The sequence below is a fragment of the Pagrus major genome, chromosome 18, assembly GCF_040436345.1.
Source record: "Pagrus major chromosome 18, Pma_NU_1.0".
Taxonomy (NCBI): Eukaryota; Metazoa; Chordata; class Actinopteri; order Spariformes; family Sparidae; genus Pagrus; species Pagrus major.
In genome coordinates, this window is record NC_133232.1 from 16,958,230 (window position 1) to 16,982,716 (window position 24,487).

The 24,487-nt window shown below is 39.9% G+C and overlaps 2 protein-coding genes across 2 annotated transcripts in view; both read left to right on the plus strand.

The window, feature by feature from the left end:
* The first annotated feature begins 258 nt into the window (after window positions 1-258).
* LOC141012913 (beta-1,3-galactosyltransferase 1-like) lies at window positions 259-6,317 on the plus strand. Its single transcript, XM_073486458.1, has 4 exons — window positions 259-318; window positions 461-727; window positions 2,019-2,472; window positions 6,292-6,317. Exons 1-4 carry the CDS (start codon window positions 259-261, stop codon window positions 6,315-6,317), a joined length of 807 nt encoding a protein of 268 aa, XP_073342559.1.
* Window positions 6,318-11,346: 5,029 nt separating this feature from the next.
* The window catches only part of LOC141012741 (mitogen-activated protein kinase kinase kinase kinase 4), a 70,258-nt gene continuing 57,117 nt past the window's right edge, over window positions 11,347-24,487 (plus strand). The window contains exons 1-2 of the mRNA XM_073486250.1: window positions 11,347-11,458; window positions 12,602-12,667. Coding sequence (XP_073342351.1) covers window positions 11,402-11,458; window positions 12,602-12,667 — 123 coding nt within the window. The 5' untranslated portion in view covers window positions 11,347-11,401. The remainder of the gene's footprint in view (window positions 11,459-12,601; window positions 12,668-24,487) is intronic.

Consider the following 24,487-nt stretch of genomic DNA (forward strand, 5'->3'; position numbering starts at 1 on the left):
TTATTTAGACAGTTGTCAGATGTCATACAGATTCTTGTATCATCATGGAGGGCACCAGATAATATGTGTCTAATTCTTGGTCAATGTCACCCATTAGTTCACTATTACGTTGGGAGTCTGGAATCTCTTCAAGGATCATCTTTATCTACCTAAAGACACCCAGAGTCTGCTGACATAATTATGCCAAGTGCGAAGGACAGGGGGTAACCATATCAATGCACAAAATAAACAGAACAAAATTATCAGAGCGGATCAAACATGATCACAAACTTCTTCCACAGCAACCGAGTCATGTTCCGTTACAACCATTTACATAAGGTCAATAAATTAGTGACTTATACATGGAAATTGTTACACAGAGCCCTTTTATACAGACAAGTTAACTATAAAAAAGCAAAGATAAATCCTATGCTACTGGAGTGCCCCGCTCAAAAAATCCCAATCTCCTCTGCTTGCACAGATCTCACCAGCTGACCCCCCTTCATCAAAATACTTTGTGGCATACCCGCACCACTACAATTTTATATTGGATGAACCCAACAGATGTTGGCAGGAAAGCCCATTCTTGGTTCTTATGATCCCAGTCGCACCCCACAACAGAGAGGCTCGTGATACAATCCGCAACACATGGGGCAAAGAAGTCTCAGTGCTGGGCCGAGTGGTCAGCCACTACTTCCTGTTGGGACTGTCCAAAGAGGAAGACGATACAGAGCTCCTTAAAGAGCAAGTGAGTTGTTTCATTTTGATCTCTTTCAACCATCATAAAAGATGATGTTATCTATATACTATGTATAGCTACTGTGTATAGGGTAAATTATTCTGTTGTCGAAAGAGGGAAAATCCAAATGCATTTCTGTTCTTGCAGTTTCAAAATAAATAGGCCAACGAGAATGAGCTGCAGCAGATACTTAAGAGAAACTAAAACGCTCATGGTCATCAATCAGAGCAGAGAAAGAAAGAAAGAAAGAAAATGAGAAAGAATGTTGAGATCCGGTTAGGATCAGGATGTGTCCGACTGCTTCTGTCCTGTCTCTTCATGCACTCAAACCTTAAAGCTGCACTAATCTTTTATGGGACCAAATGTTGATGTGTAATGTGAAGTGGTCAATTGTAGTAACAAACTCAAAGAATTATCACCTACTTTTGCAGATCCCCTCAACTCTAAAGAGATTTTTAGTGTTTTTCTGCATCTTTGGACTTTGTTTCAGTGTAACCCCTCTTATCAATCGTGTTTGCAGCAATGGCAAGCTTCTGTTTTCATCAAAAAGGCTCTGATAATTGGCAGACTTGGCACACTTCCTTTTCTAGCAGACAAAGTTAGCAACTTGATGGTGAACATAGAGTAGGATTCAGCGTTAATGAGCCAAATATTTCCCTCATGAGTTGGCAGAGACCAGATCAGAAAAACAACCATAAAGCTTGACTAAGAAAGCAGCTTATTACGGCCCATATTTATGTTCGTTGTTAGGCTGCAACCTCTAGTGGCTGCAGTAATTATTACGGCTGCAACGGAGGAAGCAAGGAGAAGTAGTATAAGAAGTGAAAAGTCTGTATATGGAGAAGGATGGATTTAACAAGCACTTTCATTTAGGAGACTGCTGTTCGTGTCCGATGGGAAACCAGAAGTCAACGTTGACTTCTTGTAACTTAGTAACATTGTTTAACTGCGTTGCGAACATAACATAATGTGAGTTTTAACTGAGGCTACAGAGTAGGTAGTTATTTTAACCTAAACCAGAGTGTTTACCTAAACTTAACCGAGTAGTTCTCTTGCCTAAACCGAACCAAACTGTGGGCACACGATGAAGGTCCAGTATGTCCGCCACTGGAATGCTACAATGGTCATGTTATGTTGTTTTGGGAGTTGCTGGCAATTGACCTATTCAGTCATTTTGGTATAAGAATGTGTTGAAAAAGATAGTAAAAGTTGTACTTGCTGTCATAAGGTGGCCACGACCCCAAAGTGGTGCTACTGCTTTCAACCCCGTCTCCTCTCTCCCCTTCTGTAGGTGTCACAGGAAAGCCAGAGACATCATGATATTCTCCAGAGTAACTTCTTGGACAGCTACAATAACCTCACCATTAAAACCATGGTCATGTTTGAATGGCTCGACTCCCATTGCCCCAACACCTCCTATGCCATGAAGATCGACTCGGACATGTTCCTTAATGTCCGCAACCTCGTTGACATGCTTTCGACAGCCCGTCAGAATCTCTACATGACAGGATTGGTGGCAAGGGGTGCTGCTGTTCTTCGAGACCATAATTCAAAGTGGTTTCTGCCTGTTTCTGCCTTCTCTGAGTCTACATACCCACCGTATGCAATGGGGCTGGGCTACGTGTTCTCACTGGATTTAGCCAAGAAGATACTGGAGGCATCTAAACATGTCAAAGCTATTTACATTGAGGATGTGTACGTGGGACTGTGTATGAGACATTTGGGAATCGCACCGACAGATCCTCCTCATGGTGGTTTGTTTAGGACAACAGTCCCTGGTTGGACAACACAATGTTACTGGACCTCTGTCATTACAACAATATTACATAACTCTAACCAGCTTTCAGAGGTTTGGAAAAAATATCAGACTCAAGTACAAAGTGGCTGTTAAAATGTCACTCTGCTGACATGACCACCTTGATGACACGTTTTTACCTTTGAAATATGGTTTTGGCGATTGTGACACAGATACGCATTTTGCAACTGAGTAAAATGTGTTAATATTTTAGGTGTTTGCAAAGATTTCACAGATGATTGTGAAGATGCCAATCATGTAAAGTTTTTCAGAGGGAGAGCAATTTTTAAAACTGCTCTTGTGGCCGTGCAGTTTGCATGTCTACTACATGTAGAATGCAACAAACATGATTAAACTGTGCGATAAGAGCAAGTAAGCAGGCCTAGTATTTACCACATTGTAAAATGATGGACTTTTCTGCACCTTGAGGCCCTACATGTGAAACATTTACTTCAGTATTCTATTTACAAAGTAACTTTAATGGCACAAAGAGAATGATGATTTGTCTACAGAGATATGAGCACAAAATGGGGATGACTGACTTTCACCACAGAAACTCACAAGAGGAAGAGGCCAACCATACACTACCGCCGCATAGAAGAGTGCAGCTCACTGAACTGACAGTTCACACAGTGCGCTTCAAAACAGCAGTTGAAGGGACAAGACCCTGGGTATTAATGATATAATACAAGCACAACATTTAAGAAATGGTTCACCATGAAAACAAAAATATGTATTTATCCTCTTACCAAGTGCTGAGTTTTGGAGATACTATACATTTTCTTTTTGTATCACCGCACAGAGGAAGGGGTGTATCTACCCATGGACAAGAGGCTGGCTAGCTATCTCAGCTAACTACGTTAGCTAATGTTACAGCTCTGCCGAGGAGGACCACATTAATGTGATACGATTGGTGAATGTTTTTCTGTAAAAATAAAATGGTTCCAACATGAAACTAACTATTCAACTCACACCAAAACAATCTAGATGGATATATATATGTATATATATATATAGTGTTTGTATAATACATATATATTACTATTATAATAATAATTATTATTATTATTATTATTATTACTATTATTATTATTACACAAACACTACTGAATGGATTTCTACAAAACTTGCATGGAGGATGAACCCCAGAAAAGGCCCCATTAACTTTCAATGATTTTTTTCACACTTTCTTCAACATTTTCCTTTATTTCTCAGGGACTAATGCACAGATCCTGAGGGGGGGAACAAAACAGGTGTATTTAGGTGGCTGGTATCTATGTGTGAGTACAAAAGTGGGCTGTTGGGCCTTGACGGAGGTATGCAGTCTACTGAGTGCCATTCTGGTTTTGTACCTATTTTGTAAGAGTTGTTGCAACCAGAATTAGCACCTGCTACTTTTGTCGTACATAAAGTGGCACCCTCAGTGCCACAAAAAACTAACTAAAACTAACCCTAGCATCACTGAATATGATGTGAGCATGCATTATGTCATTATTTGGAGCAAAATATAATTTCAACACAGTATGTGCAATAATTTTAAAAAACATTTATGTGTTGCTCAGAATCTCTTGCACCCTTCTCAACTGTGAGTGAACATAGATCTGATAATAAAGTTAGATTGTTTTTTACATGTAAAGGGAAGTTACTGAATCAGAGTGAAAAATCTGCCACTTCTCTGAATGTAGCATGAATGTAGCTGTTATCTTAGATAACATGTTCTCTGTTTAATCTACAGTATTTCGCTTACCAAGGAATATAAGTATACAGTGCAGTAGCTATAATGCAAGTCATTATTTTTGAAGTAATTAAGTACAGTAGAATTTTTTGACATATCTTTATACAGTTGTCCACTGTACGCAAATATATTGATGCAAGCGGGCTTTGACAAAACTAATTGTCAATATGAAAGTTTGAAAAATGTACTGAACAGCTTATTTTTTCACCTGAGAATCAAAACCCAGGAATACTTCTGGAAGCCATTCATTTACATTTAGTTTTTAGCTGCAGGGTGGTAGCTTAATCTGTCTACAAAAATTCAAATGGTACAGTATGTGGTTCACAGAAATCAGCCAAGCCTGCAGCCAATACAGGCCTTTAACAGTAAATCAATCAACAAGCTTTCAAACTGTGATAGATGAAAATATTTATTGTATTTTATGCAGCTCACTTAACTTCACAATGGTGAGAAAATTGGTAAATAAATTATTAAGAAACACTGATATTCTATGTATGATTTTAAATCTATGTTTACTTATATATTAATATAGATGTGAAAAATATTTGTCTGTTTTTAGTTTTTGGTTTGTAGGAGAAAATACAGCTGAAACATTTGGGCCCTCAATTGTAAAGTCGATGACTTGGTCAAAGTATATCATATACAATATTTGTGAGATATTTTTAAACATGAGTACTTGCCCTCTTATGGCTGACTTCCTACCAAATTCTTTTTCTTGTTGGAGGTTCAGTACATTCTGTCCTATTTATATAATTTATGCAAATTGTTGTTGTGCTGTTGCTGTGTAACAAACTTGTTGATTCTCAAGAATCTTGAGTCACAGTGAGACACAACAAAGATGTTCTTTTTCTTCCTCTTCCTCTTCCTGTCTGCTCTATCAATAATACGTGTATATCTGTTTTGAAACTGGTTGTGACAAAGATCTGCTCTTCTCGAGAACAGACAGACAGGGGTGACATAATTGATACAGTAAATGTTGCGTTGCCTAATCTGAGTACGAGAAGATAATCAAATCTGAGTTTAGAAGAACTTGAAGGGTCTAAATCGACTTGATTTTTAAAGCTACAGGACTCCTTGTAGTTTGGAAAACATCATTAAACGTCATTTATATAATTTGCATAAACAGGAAGAAAAGACCACTAAACGCCTACACATACGTCTTAATAAAAGCCACATCTTGATATGACTGGCATCAAAGAGATCTGAAAGCAGCCTTGCTCTTTTTTCCATGCTGTGTAATGTCAGCTATGGTTTGAGTGACATGCAAACGTGAGCAACAGCCCCCTCTTGTGGTAGGCAGGCAAACGATAAAACAAAAGGGGCTAGGGGAAGGAAATTAGAGATTATGAGTGAAGCATATTAAATATTACCTGGGTATGAGACCCTGTATTCACGTTCCTTGACAGTGATGCTAAATATGAGTTAATGATGCTAAATATAAGACACAAATCACCAGCATCATGCATGTTGATCCGTTTGTATGAGACCATTTTGCCTCTGTTATAGACAGATGAACCACTCTACACTACATCCTGACTAAAAGTCCTGTCATATGGGGTTTTTTTTCAGTGTCAATGCATTTGTGTGTCTATAAAAGTTTTAAAAGCCCAGTCTGAGGCTCTACATGAGAGAAAAGCAGATAAAGAGACACTGAGTTAGACGGATAAAGAGATGTGCTCAGCCGGTCTGTCAGAATCACTTCAGCATGCCTCTGCAGGAAGGCAAGCAAAACTGTGCGTGCGTCTGGTTGTGTGTTTTTGATGTTTTATACTTACAAGGACCAAATATTCTCAAACGGCTAAAAAAGCATCAAAGAAATGTCATCTAATATGAGGACATGTTGCTCTAACAGCTGACTACTCATGCAGGTCCAAGGTTAAACTGTTGGTTCTTTAGTGACCTCAACTAACACATTCTGTATATATATATCATATACTCCCAATGCCTACAACTAGCTAGACTTGGTCTTCTCTCACGCCTGTTCTGCTTCTCTACTCCAGCCACTCTGTCACCCTGTGTTTCTAACTGTTGTGCCTTTTACAGCCACTCTCTTCACAAATCCCCTGTAAGACAGATGGCCTGAGGGTTCGAGAGGCTACCAGATTTGACTAAGTTTTGGACGGTGAGCAGTTTTGGTCTGAGAATCAGCTCCAGTCAGCCGAGCGATGGCTAACTCTGGCTCAATGTCAGCATCTGGAATCGAACTTCCAGTATGCTGGATTTAGACTGTTGAGCCAACACATTTAGGGTACCTGGTGTCAGAGTCCCTACCACTGACTGCGTACAATATGGACAGAATTTCCAGGTCTGATAAACAAAGCCGATGCAGAAGTGCTTTAAACCTGTTTTTCTTTTCCCCTAAAGGCCAGCAGGGGGCGACTCTACCAGTTTGAAAGAAAAGTCTTAGTTTATGAGAAAATGCGCCTAGTAGTATTTGGCTACCGTGGAATTAACAGGTGTGTCCTCTGGATCTTAGTAAGATCCAATCAGGACATCCTCCCATATGGTCAATTCCAGGCTTCAAACAGTAGTCCACAAACCAGTGGGTGATGTTACTGTGGGTTTATGCTTCCATCTTTTCTTCACTTTTCAATGAAATCATGGTTAATTCCACTTTCCTTGAACCTGTATAACTTTCCACAATGCTCATTTTTCAAGTATGTTGTGGGGTGTAGACTTGCTGATATCAGTACAGGCATCTGTTTTGATGTGACAAATTAAAAGAAAATGTTGGTAAGACTTCCAGGAAGACAATGCCCCCAGCCACAAGAAGTCACTGAATGCATTGATGGTTTGAATCATATGCTCTGGCTTTACCAGTCACCAGATCCTAACTTAATAACTCTCCACCACAATCATCAAAACACCAATTGAGGGAATATGTTTTGGAAGATTTAGAGTTGGAGAATCTATCACAATGAGCACTGGAGCTGCTCTGGCTGCACACAATATAGTTAGCTGACTTTTTTTTTTTACGAGCTGAGAACAAACACTTCTTTTCAACAACACTTTGCTTCACACTGACGACACACATTCACACTTGGAAGCTGTCCATCCCACAGTTTTCTCTATAACTGGTCGGTCGAGGGCATGTCAGCACTTGGTGTTGTATCTCTAAAGGAAAGTAACTCTGCCTATTGATCAGCTGGTGATAAGTCAATTTTAAACTCCATAAAAATACACGGCTGCTTTCAATGAAAGTCTTTCTTAACATCTAAAAAACTATGCTACGATCCATCAAGCATACTGATGACATTGGCTTGAAAGGTTTGAGGGTTCAAAGGTTCAACCTTTGAACCCTTAGAATTTTTGATTATTTTAAGTTTGAAGAAAACTTGAATAAAGAATGAAGTTAAGTTTACTTTGCCTCACAAAATAAGGCCCATCTGTTTGGTTCTGAGGAACTGTCCCTGATATCTTTACCTTGCAAAACAGCTGGATTCAAACCATCTTACATCTGACGCTCTTATCATTGCTGTATACATGTTTATTCCTGCATTTATGTGTGTGTGCATGCATGAACACAAGTGTCCTCAGGAAACGTTTTTTTTATATAAGTGGAATGTCAACTTCCTCTTGACACAGAATACGTACAAGGAAAAAGTCAAGAAGGGATGGAGATTTGGAGAGAGACGGACAGACAAACGGCCTCTATCACTCTGGAATTTTCTTATTCAATTGTTACTCAGAATGTTGTCTTGTTTAGGTTGGATATGAGTCCAGAAATGTGTGTTTGAGTGTGTGTGTGTGTGTGTGTGTGTGTGTGTGTGTGTGTGTGTGTGTGTGTGTGTGTGTGTGTGTGTGTGTGTGTGTGTGTGTGTAGGCAGCTGACCCTGATGTGAACAGGGCCACTGTGTGATACCACAGAGAGACCATTCTTCACTGCGACACAAACACACTCGAACACACACACAAACACACACAGGCAGTACACACTCACAGCCATACTCTCTCTCCCTCGCTCACTCTTAATTTGTCACATTCACTTACACACAAACACACATACAGAGGGTGCAAGAGAGTCACTTTCCATCGTCCTCTCATTCCCCTACACTCACACTAACACACAAACCTCACGCTTTCTGTTCTTCTCCGCAACACACACACACACACACACACACACACACACACACACACACACACACACACACACACACACACACAGTGACTGTGTCCCACCACATAATGACCCTTATTTTACCATGCTGACTGTGACTCACTGGTTCAGTCAGGAGACTGGATTGCCAAGCTCCATCTCCTCAATATATTTTACACTTAAAATTATAAGTAGGTAAAGTGAAAAAAAAAAAGATTAAAGAAAAAGGGAGATGGTGTAAATACATGTTGAAAATAACCTTTTAATTTGTAGTCAGGTGTTTGTGTTGTGTGACATGAATAATATCTGTCTAATATATACTGTCTACACTTCCACCTATGTCCACTTGTGATATCTGCCAGGCTCTTTCCTGTAAACGTGTTTAAAAATGTATGGGGGGCTGGGGGTGAGAGCTAATGTGTGTGCAGAGATGCTGCCATGTGAACTGAAACATGACAAGGCACGGAGTAGCCTACAAGCAATATTTTTCAAGTAACATATTTTTGCTCTCAAATTTTTTTTCTACGTTTCATGAGGTACCTCCAGCAGTAAATAAATCTCTTACTGGACCACTGCAATGAGGTTTCATTCACAAACACCGGTGTATTGCTATTATTAACCATTGTTTTCTCACATTCCAGATCATCTTTATAGTCCATCAAAATTTTTATTGTCTTATGTTTAGTGTTACATGGTACCATCACCATTATATGTGATAGTCTTAAGTGACACAACACAAAAAAGCTGACGGTAGCTAGCTTAGTAACTTCAAACTTCCACTCTATGAGTACCTTGTTGTTTCAATTTGTTTTGAATAAAAAATGTGTAGCAGTCATGAAGATTGTAATAATTAATTAGTTTGTTTCACTTAAAGGCGCAATATGTAAGAATTGGCCACCTGTCACTTCAAAACTGCAAATAGGGGGCAGCATAGACTTCTTTGACATAATGTCAAACTTCCCATTCTTATGATATTTTTTGTTTTTTTTCTGATGTTTTGAACTAAAATTCTTACATATTGCATCATTAATTAGCTTATTCATGTAAAGGTACTTGTGCACTAGCAATAACAAGCATCAGGGTTGGGCCATCGTCCATCGCCGATGACTGACAGCCATCGACTACTAATCCCGGACCATCGTAACATCGTGATTTAAAAGGCTCCCCACCAGAGAGCACAATGAAGTGGCGTGTCCCCTTAGAGTTGCCGTAGGACAAGAGTTGTTGTTGTTTGTGATATGTGGGGAGAGAAAATGAAAAGAAGTATGTTGCTGCTCAGTGCACTAACATTACGTCTCCATGTCCCGTTTATCATTTTCTTATTAAACCAGCTCAGTTAGGCGAACCCAAGACACTCGGTTACGACAACACTGAGGGGACACGCTGCCTCAAATTCATAAACGATGTCATCGTCCATCACAATGTTTCACTGTAGACATCGTCATATGCCAATTCAGCAGACATCGCCCAACCCTAACAAGCATAACTAACCCTTTTTATGGGAGACATTTTGACTTGAAAAGCACAAGTGGAATTTATATCATTAATGATGGCTCCATTCCATTTAGGTGTCCCAGGGCTCTGGTATTGTGCGTGCTCACTCGCTGACATGACTTATTGGGACACTTTATAGAATGGAGCAGTTACTGACAATATAGCTTTCACTGTCCAAGTATCTGACACATACGGTTGTTCAAATATTACGCATAATGGTGTGGGCTACTTACTCAAGTTTCAGTATCAGTCAAACCCTGTTAGCTGGCCCCGTGTCCACCTGCATGAAGTCTAGAGATGTCTTGCCCACACTTAGCTAACATGCTGCACCAGGACATTAACCTTCAGAGAGATGGGACATCAAGAACAACATGTCTTCTTTTTTCATTTAACGGTACACTTTTTCTACATTGCAAGACAATTCACTTTCTGGTTCTCTGATTTCTGTGCATCCTGGCAAAAATATCAATTCCAGTCATTAATTTTGCTGTGAATACAACGAGCCTGGATTTTACACATGGTCCTTTTGTGTTTTTGTAAGCAGGAAAGGCATTTATAATATAGAAGAACCAGGATTGTCTCTACTGTGGCCATCACTTGATGACACATGCATTTAATCCAGCAGTTATTGATATTATGGATAGTGCTATGATATCACAATCAAAATGTAGGCCTATGCTGTGAAAATGGTCGACTACTGATTAAAACTACTCCCTTCACTGGGTGAGCCGTGGTGCTTTCGAAATTTTATGTTGAATACATTCAAGGATAAGGTAAAATGTTAGCAAGTAGTCCAGGCTAACCTTACCCCCTAATGGGATGAAAAGTGTTGATGAGCAGGCCTTAATATGTAGACCAGTAAAATGTAGTCTCACCTACTTTTACTCACTCACTCACTTTACATTTACCGAAACAAATCAAAATGGAGGCAAATAGTTGAAATTGGGTCAGTAGGCTAAAGCAAAACTTCCTCCTCGTCGTTTTCCCGGGGTTTACTGGATGTCAACTTATTGAGTCACTTTATGAAAGAAAGAAAAAAAACTTCTCTGGAGTAAAACTAGGGTCAAGTGAAACAGAGTTAGATGATGCTAATTTCACAATTAAATACAGATGTTATAAGTGTGACATCTGGGCCTGAGACGGAGCAGAAAGAAAAAATATGAGAGAGAAATAAATCAACGTAAAGTGAAAAAGGAAGTGAAACTTTCAAAAGTCAGGCGCATCTCTCAAACACGCAAGTGTGATGAATTTCGATTTAAACAGATTTACATTCAGTAAAGTGTTCTCATACTTAACTTTGTATTATTTCTGACAATTCTGCTCTAATTCTCTTAAACGAAATGAAATAAAATCTCTCAAAATGTTCAGGTCTGCCCGTAAAGTCACTTATTTTGAAAGGACTGTCCGGATGTGGGGTGTTTGACGTCGACTCGCTTGACGCAGCGAGCTAAAGTTCAGAATGGACCCGACCGGAGGGGAGCCCGTTAGTTTGTAGAGGAGGAACCGCTGACCGTCCATGTCTTGTCCACAGACAGCGACCCGCTGACAAACTTACTGACAGCAATGTCGAGAGAAAACACCACGCGAAGTTTGGACAGCATAGACCTCGCTGCTTTGAGAGTGAGTAGAGCAGAGTTGTCTTGCCTTTTTTAATGAAGTGTTTGAGTAAACACTGGAGGGACGTGGTGGGTGTTGTTTGAAACCTAACGGTAGTTTCAACTTTTACTCGAGCAGCCAGCTTTGATTTGACTCGTCTGACGGTCGCCTCTCGCTGTGCGTGCTGTCAGAGAGACGTCTCGTCGCGTCCTAACTTTGTGTGTAACGTGTTAAAGGCTTTACACCCTGCAACTTTATGCTGTGTGTCCGCGCTGTGTCCTGTTCGGTGTAAGTTTACAGGCTGCAGTGTTTACACACAGGACTTTCCTTTGGCCGAGCTGCTGAAAAGTTGACATGCAACAAGTGAAAGCCCACTGAGCTCAACTTGGTGTAATAATTGGCAGAAATACATTATATGTTGTTTTAACCTAATTCACATAATTCTAACATATACCTAGTGTATAGTGGTGTTATGCTACTTTATGGATATTTCTTTTATCTTCACTGATAAATAATACTTCAGAAATGGTAGCACTACAGTAAATGACTATGTCCCTATGTGACTCAAGAATGTTTACAGTCATGAAATGGCATTTTATTTCTCTATAGTTGATAATATTCATGTAGTCAGTGGAATAATGTCTCGAAAATAGATTTTTATTTATTTTTTTTTTTAAAAAAAGCACATTTTCAATGATTTTCAAGTTGTATTTTCATTCCTTGTAGGCCACAATGCAATCAACAATTGCAGCCCCACTTCCTCAGTCCCCATCCCAGCATAACACCTCATTGTTCTTCCCATTCGCCTATAGTACCGAGTATATTGCATGCTGACAAATCTTGCTCTCCAGATGTAAGAAAACATGTTTGTTTGGTACAGACCCCCTACATCATTGTGATTTCAATTGTTTTTTTGTTGTTTTTTTCAGTAAAAATGAAGATTAGGGCAATTATCATGAATCATATTGCAATCGTAGTGCTGTATCTGTAAGATTAATCTTAAAATATAATTTCTTGACCAAACTGTGCAGCCTCAGTTAGTGCACAGTTCACCTGTACTGCCCAGCTTTGTGCTCTTTATTTGACTCAGCTCTTCTACTTGTTGCCCAACATCACTCCTATCCTGTCATCTTTTCTTTTCTTTGACCATGTTTTCTTTTTTTCTAGGACCCAGCAGGTATCTTTGAGTTGGTGGAGGTAGTTGGCAATGGAACCTACGGTCAGGTGTACAAGGTCAGTGCTCCCATGATGCTTTTCTGTCCATCTTTACCTGCATATAAGTATGTATTTGTTGCGTGCATGGCAGAACAGAAACACTGCTGTAAACTGTGATACTGATGCAAACGCATGTACAGTATATTGTCATGTCTCCATTTAAACATTGTTTACATGGCAGTAAGTTTGATCATAAAAGTTGCCTGTTGTAGTTATATAATAAACTTTATTTATAAAGCACTGTTCTTAACAAGTGCTCTACAGAAAAAAAACAGGAGATAAAATGATCATAAAACACAAAACACCAGGGGATCAAACCGTTAAAAAACTCAGAAGCTCCAGCAGCCATGACACAAACACTCACAGTATATTGCAGTGTCTGACGTGTCACTTCTGGTAAACCTTACTATAGCTACTTCCAGTTAGTTCGAAAGAAAAAGAAGAAATTCTCAGTTAACTGAAATATCCTGTATAGCTCTTACAAATAGCATACTGAGTCACAAACACGCACACACACACACCAGAATCTTTAGCATGTGCAGCATCTTTTAAAGGGCCTGGGTGGGGCTCACTTCCTTATCACAATATCTGTTTGTGTATATGTGAACTGGTGGTTTGTGGTTACAAGAGGTGTTCAGTCTTATTTAGGTCTGTGCAGCTGGCTGTTCCCTCTGTGCAAGTCATGTTCTCATGCCCCTGCAATACCACAAACTGTGTTGTGTGGTCCTATACCTATGTGGAACAGTTTCAGTTTTGAGCATTAAAAGATGTCCTCCTGGGTGAATGTGCAACAGATGGTTCAGACCCTTTATGAGTGGTCAATAGATTACAATTGTTTGTTTGTATTATCACCACAATTTAAGACCTCATTGCTGTTGGGCTACCTTTTTTAAGATATAAAGTAGTGCCAATTACATGACCGCAACTCTGCCTGCCACATGGCGAAGAAAAGACAAATAGATGATCCAAAATGATTTGTGGAAGAGGACTATCTCAAGAGATGCACAGGATAATGAGGCTTGTGTTTGCCTTTGCACAGGGTGCTTTTACACAGGGTTAGAACGTCACAATTTTTACAAGGAAAACCTCCAAATATGGATGAATGGTGAGCAGTCTTATCGTGGGTGGATTAGAGGAGTGATTCTGATGTTTTTCTTGTCGACACAATTTGGAAAGGTGTTATATCTCATAGCATTTTCATTTTGTAAATCCATGAATGAAATTACAGACATGAAAATACACCTCCTTCTCTAATGCTCCCTGGCCCCACTTTAAGCATTTAAAGTGTCAGCCACATAAGAGTAAACTTACAGGCAGCTAATAATAAGTGCTGGTTATGTCGCCTTTGAAGACTTCAGTGGCATGCTGGTTGTAATACTCATGTTGCATTCAATTGGACTTTAATGTGGACTATGCGGACCTGCTTCCTCGTGTCAACACACAGAAACCTTCACAAAGTGCGTGTGTGCATGTGTGTGTGTGTGTGTGTGTGAATCCCATCATGGGAAACCAGAACAGGAATAGGGCCTATAGAACAATGACACACAAACACATGGGCCTTTAAGAAAACACTTGGTTGTGGATTGAGTGCAGGAGATGCTGACAAAGCATCCTGGCTTTCTTCTGTTTATTTATATGTGTGTTGCCCTTGCATTACATTGCATTTTGTAGCGTGTAGGAATGTAACATGAAGGGAAAATCCAACAACAGATGCTCAGATCTTAATTTTAAGCTTAAAACTTTGTGTTACTCTTATGTAAATTAAGGATTGCGAGTTAGAAAATAAGAGAGTAGAACAGAGGAAAGTTAGTTACAGTTCCCATGGTGTCACTATCACAACTTAAGACAGTCTAGAGCTGCAGTGATTAATCAAATAGTTATCAACTATTAGAAGCCAACCAATATTTTGGTATATGTTGTCCGACGTGTGCCGGTTGGAAGACTTTTTTTTAGAGAGGTAATAACCAAGTCAAGTCAAATTTATTTCTATGGCACATTTAAATCAACATAAATTGACCAAAGTGCTTTATAAACAAAGGCAAGAGAAAATGAGGTCAGCGGAACAGACAATAACATATCATGCTTATACTGAGAGTTCAAGGTAAAATCCCTGAGCAATGTAAAAACTAGGTAAACAACTATTTTGAGACCCCATTTAGTGGAAGCAATTTGAATTTAAGCAAAAGCCAAAGAAAAGAGAGTTGGCAGAGCAGATGTGGTGGGGCTGTTTGTTCCACAGGTAGGGGTCTGCAACAGAGAAAGCACAGATGCCCTCGAGCTTCCAACCAAACCAAAGGACGACCAGAAGTGACTGGTCAGAGGACCTGAGTGGTCTTGGTGGGGTGTAGGGAATTAAAAGGTCAGTTAAGTAAGACGAAGCCAATAATGCAGAAAAACGATGCCTGATGTAATTTATGATTATGACATTACCAGTGACTGTCTCACTGTACTGGTGTCATTTTGGATAATGACATTTATTGTCTGCCTCCCTTATCTTTGTCACAAGTGTTTGATTTGAGGGACCATAGCAAAAAATGTGTATTGTCCGGTATATTGATATCAGAATTTTTTACTCCCCAATATTGCCATCAGCCCCAAGGCTCTTTACTTAAATGAATGGGTTGAGTGATTTTTTTCACTCAACCCAACCTCTTATATAGGAGAACATTTTGGCTTCTTTACTCTTCTCTGACAGTAACAGTGTTTAACTTTGGGGTATGGGAAACACTAGCCCAAACAATTAATCAGTTAATCATGAAACTAATTGACAGATTACTCTAGACTTAACTTAATCATGATTGCAATGTGTTTGTATTTATTCATTTGTTTTTTATTCTTGTATAAATGCTGGTAGAAGGCAATAGAATACATGACCCAAATGCCAAAACAGAGAAATGGCTTGCTCTGTGAAAAAGTAAAAGTAAGGTCTAAAGTCGATATACAGTCTTGCTGTTAGCAACAGGATGGGTTAGGTAAGGTCCCTCAAGTCAGGCAAAAAAATGGGAAGCAGGCAGCAGGTCAAAACATTTATAAACCACCTAACTAGAAATTCATAGGCAGCAGGTTCAGGTAGAAAGGAATGGCATGATAGCAACACTGACCTTCTGGACAATTCGCAGCAGTAAGCTGCCCTCTATATTATATGTTAAGGAATTCATGAAAGCAGGCAGATGATTTCCAGAGGAGGGAAACTAACGAACGAGAGAGGGCATTTTAGGCAGACAGCATGTAGAAAATTCACTTGCAGACCTTTGGACTTTAAGAAAGAGTTTCAGGATGAAGAAGTTGAGGAGGCAGATGGAGCAGGAGTCACCACGGCAGTGTTTATATGTGCACAGTAATGTGCAGTTTGTTGTAGTCCCTGTTTTAAACCAGACTGCATACTGTCTGTTGTTTGTTGAAATGGTTTATAGTTCAACTTATGTTGCCAATTAGTTCTGCTCTAAATTGAAGCCTTGCAGCTAACCTGTGTCTAGCCTCAGGGGCTGATTGCTTTGATTGCTGAATTTTACCATGACTCATGTTGCTCAGCAATGTGGTCTGATTTATGACCCACTAATTGGCAGTTAGTTAGTAGTCTGATATCATGTCAATCAAACCCACTGGCACTGGAGGGGAGTGAACCCCATTAGCCTCATTTTCATTTTAACTCAGCGGAACAACCTCATGGTCAGCAGACAGCGTTTTCTGACTTACCATGAAAGACAGCAATTAGAAGAGATGGAGAGTCATATGGAGACAAGAGGGCGGTGGAGAACACAATCAGGCCTTTTCAACAAAAATTCCCTGCAAACCGAAAAGTCAGGAACTACTGAGAAACTCAAAGAATCTTCAGTGCACTTGTGTTTGCGTGTCCACCACATCTGAAGAACTGTGATAATTAAAGACATTAGAGAGATAACAGATTGAAAAGCCACCATGTAGATTGAGACATTATTTTTGCACGAAACAAGACAACACAAAGTCATCACTGTTGTATATGAGTGCTGTTTGAGTAGGTGTTGGAAAAGAGAAGCGCATATGTGGAAACATTTGAAACACCTGAAAACGAAAGCCATGTAGAGAGGATATAATAGCCTGAGATTTTTTTTCTGGTCATTTATGTGCTTCAGTATCAGTAATGAAACGTGTTTGACCGGAGCGTGACATTTAGCACTGCAAACTCCACCCATATCGGTTTCGGTAGACTGTCAAGCGGTTATATGACGGAATCGAGATTTTGTGGAGAGAACTAAAACTGCACTGAGTATAAACAAGTTAAAGCTTCTTAGTCCTTCAAAAAGTTCCTGCACCAACAAGGAAAGTTGTCCGGCTTCGACAGTGACCCTTTTCCCTGAACAATTCCACTATTGTCCACTTTATACAGATTTTACAATTCAAATTTTACAAATCATGATGATGTGACATTTTTTGGAGTCTGTACCAAACAAAAAGTGTTTTCTGGAGAAACAAGATTTGTAGGCCAGGGCATCGATGCAGCATTACAGTACTTCACGTTAATGCTGTTCTGTCACACATTTTACCTTGTTCATAAAACTGCAGCTTTTGAGATTTGGGTATTGCACTTTTGCACAATTTGAATAATGTTTTGATTAATTGTGCAGCCTCTACTTTAACATAATTCTTCCTCTCTTCTCATCTCTTAAATGTTTGTCTTTGGCTTTTCCTTCATCATCATTTACAGCATTAATTTCACTTGACATTAACTGCTTTCTTTTTGATGTCCCAAGCACGTGCACAACAAGAACAAAATCACTTGTGTCCAACTGATAAAGAGCACACACACTTGCACATTTGTATTAAAGGATGTATTATGTGCAGTAGTGGTCACATGGTGGTACCATGCCTGCAGTAGTGTTGTTGCCGCAGGACAAAGAAATCCCTCCCTGACAATCTGAGAGTCTTTTTTTTAGAAAAATGGAGCAAAGAACAGAAATGTCTTATTTTGATTATTTGTTTTGTCATGAATTATATTATTACTGGTTGCCCTGTCCATATTTATCGATATCAAAGAAGTCACATTCAGATGTTTGTTTCGAACTAATCAGCAACAAGTGGATTTAGGTTCTGAAACAGTACAAAAGGTAACACTAATAGTAATTTTGCCTGTTAAACTGTCAGGCATCAAATAAACATAAAGTATTAAGTTGCTTTGTTAGACATTCTTGGTACTGGATCACCAGTACACACTGTGCATGCTCCTCATCATCATTCACAGACACACAGACACACACACACACACATACACACAGGGCGTTTCCCTGTTTGCAAAAGGAACTTCCCTTCCCTGCAAGCCACTGCTGTAGAGTCATCTGTGTGTGTGTGTGTGTGTGTGTGTGTGTGTGTGTGTGTGTGTGTGTGTGTGTGTGTGTGTGTTACAACGTGAAAATGTCAAACTCCACTTAAGCTAAACGCTATGATCACTGCTGATGCAATACAGAGTAAAAGCCTAAATTAGTGACTAGTTTCAGGACAGTGACTGAATTAAATTAACTGTTTGTGTCAGATAATAGACTGTGTGTAACTTACATGCAAGTTAAATCAGTTTTAGAGCTTGCATCATAAAAAAACAACATAATACCTTTAACATTTAAACATTTTAGTCAAGTTTGTGAAAGATCAAAGCCAGTCAGATTTGCTGTCTAGCACTGCTTCCATAGTTGACATGTCTCCATAAACCTCGGTGACACCATGTTGAAATGATGCGCAGCCATTAAAAAGCTGGCTGTAATAATTCCCAAAGTGAATCATGTAGACTTCCTTAAATCTTTCTAGTTTCAGTAGCGTCACTTCCCTTTCTTGTGACCCATAAAACATTATTCTTATCTTACTCATCTTAGCTGATCTGCTGACAAGAGTGTTAAAAATGCCCAAGTTACACCAAACCCATTCCTTTGACTGAATATTGCACAAACCACTGTGCATCTGCTTCAGAGCACAGGCGACCGGTAAGGTTGTATTTTGAAAAACACTTGCCCAACTTTAGATAAACTAGAGGGTTTCTGTGTTAAAATATATTCATTTTCCTCACATCATCTCTCATTCATATTAAGAGCTGGACTGCTCAGTTGTGCAAAGTATTTCCCTATTTCACGATTATTTGGAAGATTAAATTGAATAATATCTTATTTTGAAATAAAAGTCTTTGTTCCAATGCTAGGCAATGATGTGTGGGAGTTTCAGCTGGGAGAAAAGAGAAGAGAGGCAAGAAACATCGTCCAACATAGTGTAGAGTCGCTGTGTTTGTGCTTGTTAGAGGTGAAAAGGAAAAGACGGTGGGAAAGAGACAAAGGAAAACAAGAACGGAGAGAGAGGAAAGTGAGAGAGGCTGAAAGGAAGGAAGGCAGAGGTGAAAGGCAGAGAGACGGAGAGGAGGGGAGGAAGGAAAAGGCAGAGAGACAGATGAAAACTAGAGAGAGAAGAGGAAAGTTGCCCCCCATGAGGCTTAGAGCTTTGTGCTGATTACCCATGTGTGTCACAGAGCAGTGAGCATATGGGGGAAGTCCACTAGTTAGAATATCCTCAGAGGTAATTGGCGTCCTTACTGTACTTTCTAAAAGTCAAAACTGTAATTAAAAGTACACCAGCGATAAAGTCTTTTTAACTACAAGAAAATTATGATTTGCCATGATAATTAGTGAATCATACTATCTAAAATCTTATTGTAGAGGAGCAATTTGTAAGATACAGACAGAATTTTAGTTTAAAACATTTTTAAAAAATTAACTAACATAATTAGCAGTGTGTGTAGAAACAGCAGTTGACGTTATGTCAAAGAAGTCTATATGTTGTGTTTCAGAGTTATGTACTTAAAAAAATATATACCAATCCATCGTGTCTTGTCTGCCCCGCAGTCGTAGTCTTGGTCAGAGCTGCTGTAAATCACCTCCGTCCTTACTGTAACCTCTGTTTTCAAACTGACCTCCAGCAGTCTAGGAGGATGAATTCAGCCATGTTCACTGTCAGGCTGCCAAACCTGGTTCAGCAGCACCCTGTTACCCGTGGTGATTCCCCCTAAGGTCCCAGTCCAGGCAAACTCTAGGGCCACTGGCTCCCCGGCTACCTGAGCTTATTAGCTACCACTAGCTAGCTACAGCCAAGTCTAGCTAGCAAAGAGCAGCAGTTGTCAGTTAGCCCCTATGTTTTTGAAGCGACCTTGGAATTCTGGCCATATTCTACAGATTACACCTTTAATACTTGTTAAAACTGTTTTTAAAATGTTCTGGTTTATATTTTGTTCTAAATTCAAATCACCTGAAGTAAGTGATTGAAATTGTTTATTGATTAAGAAAACAAAAGAAGGTGGTTGCTCCATGGGTCATACTGGTAATTAAGTCTTTGTTGGCTGACGGTGCACACACGCACACACACATACACAGTGGGGGCCACTTCATTTTCTCAGTTCTTTTTTATATGATAGTAGCACAGAATGAGTTTTCATTTAGCTTCTAGCAGTATTCTGCCCAGTATAATGTCAAACCAGTCCAGCCCTGTTGACCCGACCCTGTAGTGCCAGCCAGGGAAGGCCATGTGAATGGAATGGGACAAAATGGGTTGTTTCTCTAGCAAAACACACACTCACACACACACATACACACAAACAGATACAGACATGAGGCCTTTAAATAGCACTAATCCTATGAATTTTAGATAGGAGAGCTGATCAGTGATGCAGTCCATCCAAGCACAAAGTACACATATGTAAGTAACAGACTGTACGAAACATATAGAAAGACACAGGAGAGGGAGTTGGGAGAGAGACAGAGAGACATACAGGAAGGACATCACAGAGAGAGGGGGGTGAGACAGAAAGTTGGAGATCAGCCGAGCGATACAGTGAAAGTGTTCCTCTCATTTGTCCCTGTTGCTCTCTGCATTCTAAACGTCTCTCTTGTGTCTAATTAGCATATGTATGAATATATTATGGTAACCTTTTCACTGACAGTATTTGTAGTGTTCCCTTATTGTGCCACTGTGTGTGTATGTGTGTGTGTCTGTGGACAAGCAACGGACAGAAATGGAGACGGCATTTGTATCAGGATTTATTTGTTTGATTCCTAGCTCTTCACAGCATCATAATGTGCGCGTGTGTGTGTACGAACCTGTGTGTGTGTGTGTGTGTGTGTGTTTCATTGGACTTTAATGTCAAAAAGTGCACAAGCTTTCTCTAATTAATTTTCTGTTAGAGAGCAGAGAGCCCGTTGTGTGTGTGTGTGTGTGTGTGTTTGTCAGAGCAGAGCATATTGTTAATAAGTAGCCCAGCTGCGAGTAGAACATTTCACATTTGTAAGTTGTGTTGGCAGCACAGGCAGCATACAGCATCGAGTCTGAGGGGACAGGAAGGCCATTTCCTTATTTATCACATTCAAGCCACTGGCTGTTAGTATGCCGCAATTCTTTGCAATTATGGAGACAATGTCCTCTACCTCTACTACAGAATAAATAGGGGCCAGTGAGCCTGACAGAGGGCGTCTTATATCCAATATAGAAGCATAATATGTATGAGAAGAATGTCAGCTAGGTTGTTATCTGACAATGAGTCTGTTTCATTGTTGCTGGTTCAGCAACACTTTCACTAACCTTCATTCCACTTGTTTTTTATGAGATTTTTTACCCTTATATTGTCGGGCTTAAACATTTAAACGCATGCTAAATCGGGATGAAACAAAATACACCCAGCCTGTTTTCACTCCCAATGTGCAAATACAGCAACCTGGTCAGTGACCCAATGCTTCTACGATTTGACAGTGAATGCTAACTAGTTAGCATTTATATGCTATATTTTGACAGTCTAACCGGCTGGTGTAAATTTATTGTTATTGCTAACTTGACCGTAGAGCCCTTCGCGTGCAAAACCGATTTTGGAGGGGTAGGTAGAGCATTGAGGTTTGAGTGAGAATGTGTTGACACACCGTGTAGACCTATTTACACATAACTTGGTCACAAAGAAGCTTTATGTTGTGTCCATCAACACCTGAAGTCATTCTACACATTGTTGTACACTTTACTACATTATTCTGTGATGTCCAGCAATTTCCAATGAAATTCTTTTCCCAGATCTCTCTGCCATAACATACTCTGGTTACTGCTGACCTGATGGACTGACAATGCAAAAATAGGTTGGGGACACAGTTCCCACTGCAAGTGAATGGTATTGATTATAACTGATTTAATGTAGGTTAAGAAAAGTGTTGAAAGAAATTAAAGAAACTTGTCTCCAGTAGCTTATCCTCACACTGAGGATTGACTGATGTTTCTGAGTTTATTTCTTGGAAACTTCTAGACTTCTCTGATGTTGAAATGACTTTATTTAGACACACAGTTTACAACACCATGCTATCTTCCATGGCCTACTATATCATGGCGAAATTGGTCCTGAGAGTAAACATTTCTTCGAAAGGGATGGAGAGTGTTTCTAAGATTAAGCTGCAGGAAAATAGAACATAAACGGGCAAGTATTAAAGTCACCCACCCATCATCACCCACTGGAGCACAAGCTGGGGGTCATCAGAACCCTAAACCATCGGGCTGAGACCGTGTCCACAAAGACAGAGGGGAAGGAGAAGGAACAGAGGCACATCAGGGGAGCACCTAAAACCTGTGAATACCCAAACTGGACCTTTGTCAAAACCTCTAAAAGATCCAGAGCAGACAGAGAGGAGGAGACGGAAAAACCTAACAACATCGTCATTCCTCATGTCGCGGGAATATCTGAAAACTCTTCAATAAACATCATATCCCCGTTCACTTCAAACCTACCAACACGTTGAGGTAGAAACTTGTCCATTCTAAGGACAAAACGCCCAGGCATAAGCAGAGTAATGTAGTATTTGCTGTTGAATGCAGCCAGGACTGCAGAGATTTGTACATTGGGGAGACAAAACAACCTCTCCGTAAACGAATGGCACAACAAATGAGGGCCAACTCCTCAGGTAAAGACTCTGCTGTCCACTTACATCTGAAGGGGAAAAATCATTCCTTTGAGGACAACAATGTAAACATCTTGGCCAGAGAAGACAGATGGTTTGAAAGAGGAGTAAAGGAATCCATCTATGTCAACTGAAACAACCGTCTTTGAACATCGGAGATGGCCTCAGACATTACTTATCACCCACCTACAATGCAGTACTGAGTTCCCTCCCCAGACAGCTTAACAACCTTCACACCTAGGCTCACCTAGCCTGAGCAACCCACATGAAGGCCGGTTGGGCTAACGACCCACAAGTGGCCCTAACCACTCTGAAACTCAGAGCTTACACGTGTCCTTAACGACTCTGTAAAGGCACTCCCACACAGGGTTTAAAAGCCTGCAACTTCCCTCCAGTTAGTTAGAACTGAAGAAGCCTCTTGGATGAGAGGTGAAACATCTTCAAGAAACTGAACTGGACGTGCCTACAGCACTTAGAAGTATTAAAAATGTAGTGTTTATTTTCAAGCTCTCCACCCATCTTTGTCTCCCAGTTATTCTCTGATTCTCTTTGTCTGTCTGTCTGTACCTGAATATTAGCTGACTGATTGAGTATAGTGGGATTTGTCATGCCCTCTGGTCTATTTCATACACACACAGGCTCAGAGCCCTGTCATACATCACAGCTTAAAGGCTTATAGAGTCGCTACTCTAGTATCTTGTCAGCTTTCTGACTCATGACAAGGTTTTCAATTTTCCCCTTTTCACCTGACTGCACTTTACAGCTCGGCCTCTCTCTGCTGCCTCCCCCTCTCTCTCCCTCATATTGTCTCCTGTCTTGTTCTTTCTGACTGTGCCTCTCTAGAGAAAATGAAATTATGTAGCTGTGTCCAGTATTGAAGATGATATCACAATCCGAGTATTTGCTCAAAAGAGGTTTTGTAATATGTGTTTGTAAGTGACAGACACACATTACAGTGGTTGGGTTGATTATAGTTGTGGTTTTAACACTTATCAAAACAAGTTGTGCACAAAACAATCCTTCTCTGGTAAAAAGTTGAAACATTTAAACAATGATATTTTTGACAATATGACAAAACTATTTTTGGTTTAGAACTCACAATGTTTTGGCCTTTCGGTTCTCCTCGTACTCAACCGAGTGCTTCTGCTTGAGGTGGTGAAATACGTTTGTTGTATTTTCCCCCTTTGTTGTTCACAGTCTTGTTGCACCTCTTACATATTACCATAGTTTATTGTACGTCTGATCTTTTGTAAACAAACCACTTCCACACTACTGGAGTCGCTCCCCTTTTTTGACCTATCACTAACACCTCCGTTGTGCTGCCAATAGCAGTGTTTCTTTCACTTTCAGCCATTCTTGTTGTTGCTGTGTGTAATGATGTGACGTCATTATGCCAACAAGAAGGAATATTGGCATTATCACAATATGAATGTTTTAATTATTAGATCATTTAAACTACTAAATTACTTTAAAAATCAAACCAGTATTTTCATGAACAAGAATGAGAGAATATTTTTGTAATATTTTTAGATTTTTTGGGCGCCTGTATTGCTCAGCTGGTAGAGCATGTGACCCATGCATCAAGGCTGAGTCCTCAGCAGCGGCCCTTTGCTGCATGTCGTCCACTCTCTCTCATCCCCCTTTCCTGTCTGAATCTAATCGCTGTCCTGTTTCTATGAAAAATAATCATACAGAATATTTTATGGCTCTGCGCCTGCGATAGACGTAGCCAGAGGCATTATGTTTTTTTCGGGTTGTCTGTCCGTCAGTCCATATGTCGGTACGTATGTCCATCGCATTTTTGTGAATGCAATATCTCAGAAATGTATTGAGGACATTTTTTCAAATTTAGCATAAAGCATCTACTTGGAACAGCAACTTGACTGGTGCACAGAGGAATACAGTTGCA